We start from the raw sequence: 1,199 nt of genomic DNA, 5'->3' as shown, positions 1-1,199 counted from the left end.
CTATGAGCCCTAGAGGTCAGCCCGGGTAACAACTGGACTCGCTATGAGCCCTAGAGGTCAGCCCGTAGACCAACAGGACTCACGATGAGCCCTAGAGGTCAGCCCGTGGACCAAAAGGACTCGCAATGAAGCCCTAGAGGTCAGCCCGTAGACCAACAGGACTCGCTACGAAGCCATCGAGGTTGGTCAGGACTCGCTATGAACCCCTGGAGGTTCACTTCTTCATTTAGAAGTACCATCTTTCGACCCAATACCTTAGAGTGCCTGATTGGTACATTTTCAGAAGTGTGTTGCAGACGCCTCCTATCACACGTCTGAATGGATGTGGCTTCTTCTGTGGCTCGTCTGAAACCCACTGGCTTTCTTTGTGGGTTTCCTCTTCAGATGGCTGCTGGTTTTGTTGTTCCTCTATGTCTCTCAGCCTTTTGTTCAGCTCTTCTACCTCAAGCTCCAAGTTGGCGTTTTGCTCCTCCAAGAGGTTGTTTACCTGCTCGAAGTCAGATTTTTCCAGCTGCAGGGCGTTGTTTTCCTCCTTCATCGCGTTGTTTTCCTCCTTCATCGCGGTGGTTTCCTCCTTCATCGCGGTGGTTTCCTCCTCCATCGTGGTTTTTTCCTTCTTCAGTGCGGCATTTTCTTTCTTCAAGACAGTGTTTTCCTTATCCAGAACCTTCCTTTCTTGCCTCAGGTCGGAGACTTCCTCGGCAAAAACTGAGTTTTCCACCTTCAGGGCGGTGTTTTCCTGCTCCAGGGAGGAGTTTTTCTCCTCCAGAGTGTTGACTTTCAGCTTCAGGTTGATGTTATCCTCATCCAGATCCCTGAATTTCTGCTTCAGGGTGCTGATTTCCTTGTCGTATTCGGCATTTTTCTTTTCCATGTCTGTGCTTATCTTCTCCAGTGTGGCATAATCCACTTCTAAATTTTTGTTTCTGTCAATCAGCATTTTTAATTCTTCGTCTTTATCCCGAATAAGCTTGTCTTTTTGAAGTGCTGCTTGTTTTAAGTTCACTACTTCAATCTTTAATTCCTCATTTACTCTAATTAGTGACTGTGTCTCAATGGCCATCCTGCCGACATCTTCCAAGATTTCACGGAGTTTCTGCGTTTCTCTCGCTAACATCTGTTGTGTTTCTTCTTCCTCTGAGTCAGAAGACGACATCTTGCTGCTGTGACTCGTGGTTAATTCTTTGTCTGGACAAATC

At 47.0% G+C, this 1,199-nt stretch overlaps 1 protein-coding gene across 1 annotated transcript; it reads right to left on the bottom strand.

Moving 5' to 3' along the window:
* Positions 1-171: 171 nt before the first annotated feature.
* Positions 172-1,156, bottom strand: LOC107833984 (spindle pole body component 110-like). The gene has a single exon (XM_016664517.1). The coding sequence runs from the start codon at positions 1,154-1,156 to the stop codon at positions 227-229; it is 930 nt and encodes a 309-aa protein (XP_016520003.1). The 3' UTR covers positions 172-226.
* Positions 1,157-1,199: the final 43 nt, after the last annotated feature.

The sequence above is a fragment of the Poecilia formosa genome, unplaced genomic scaffold (genome assembly GCF_000485575.1).
Source record: "Poecilia formosa unplaced genomic scaffold, Poecilia_formosa-5.1.2 Scaffold492, whole genome shotgun sequence".
In the NCBI taxonomy this organism is placed as follows: domain Eukaryota; kingdom Metazoa; phylum Chordata; class Actinopteri; order Cyprinodontiformes; family Poeciliidae; genus Poecilia; species Poecilia formosa.
Note: the sequence above shows the minus strand (reverse complement) of the source record. Positions and strands in the feature narration are given on the sequence as shown.

Coding starts and splice junctions, on each gene's coding strand:
- LOC107833984 (XM_016664517.1), bottom strand. CDS start 1,156: ATGTCGTCTTCTGACTCAGAGGAAGAAGAAACACAACAGATGTTAGCG.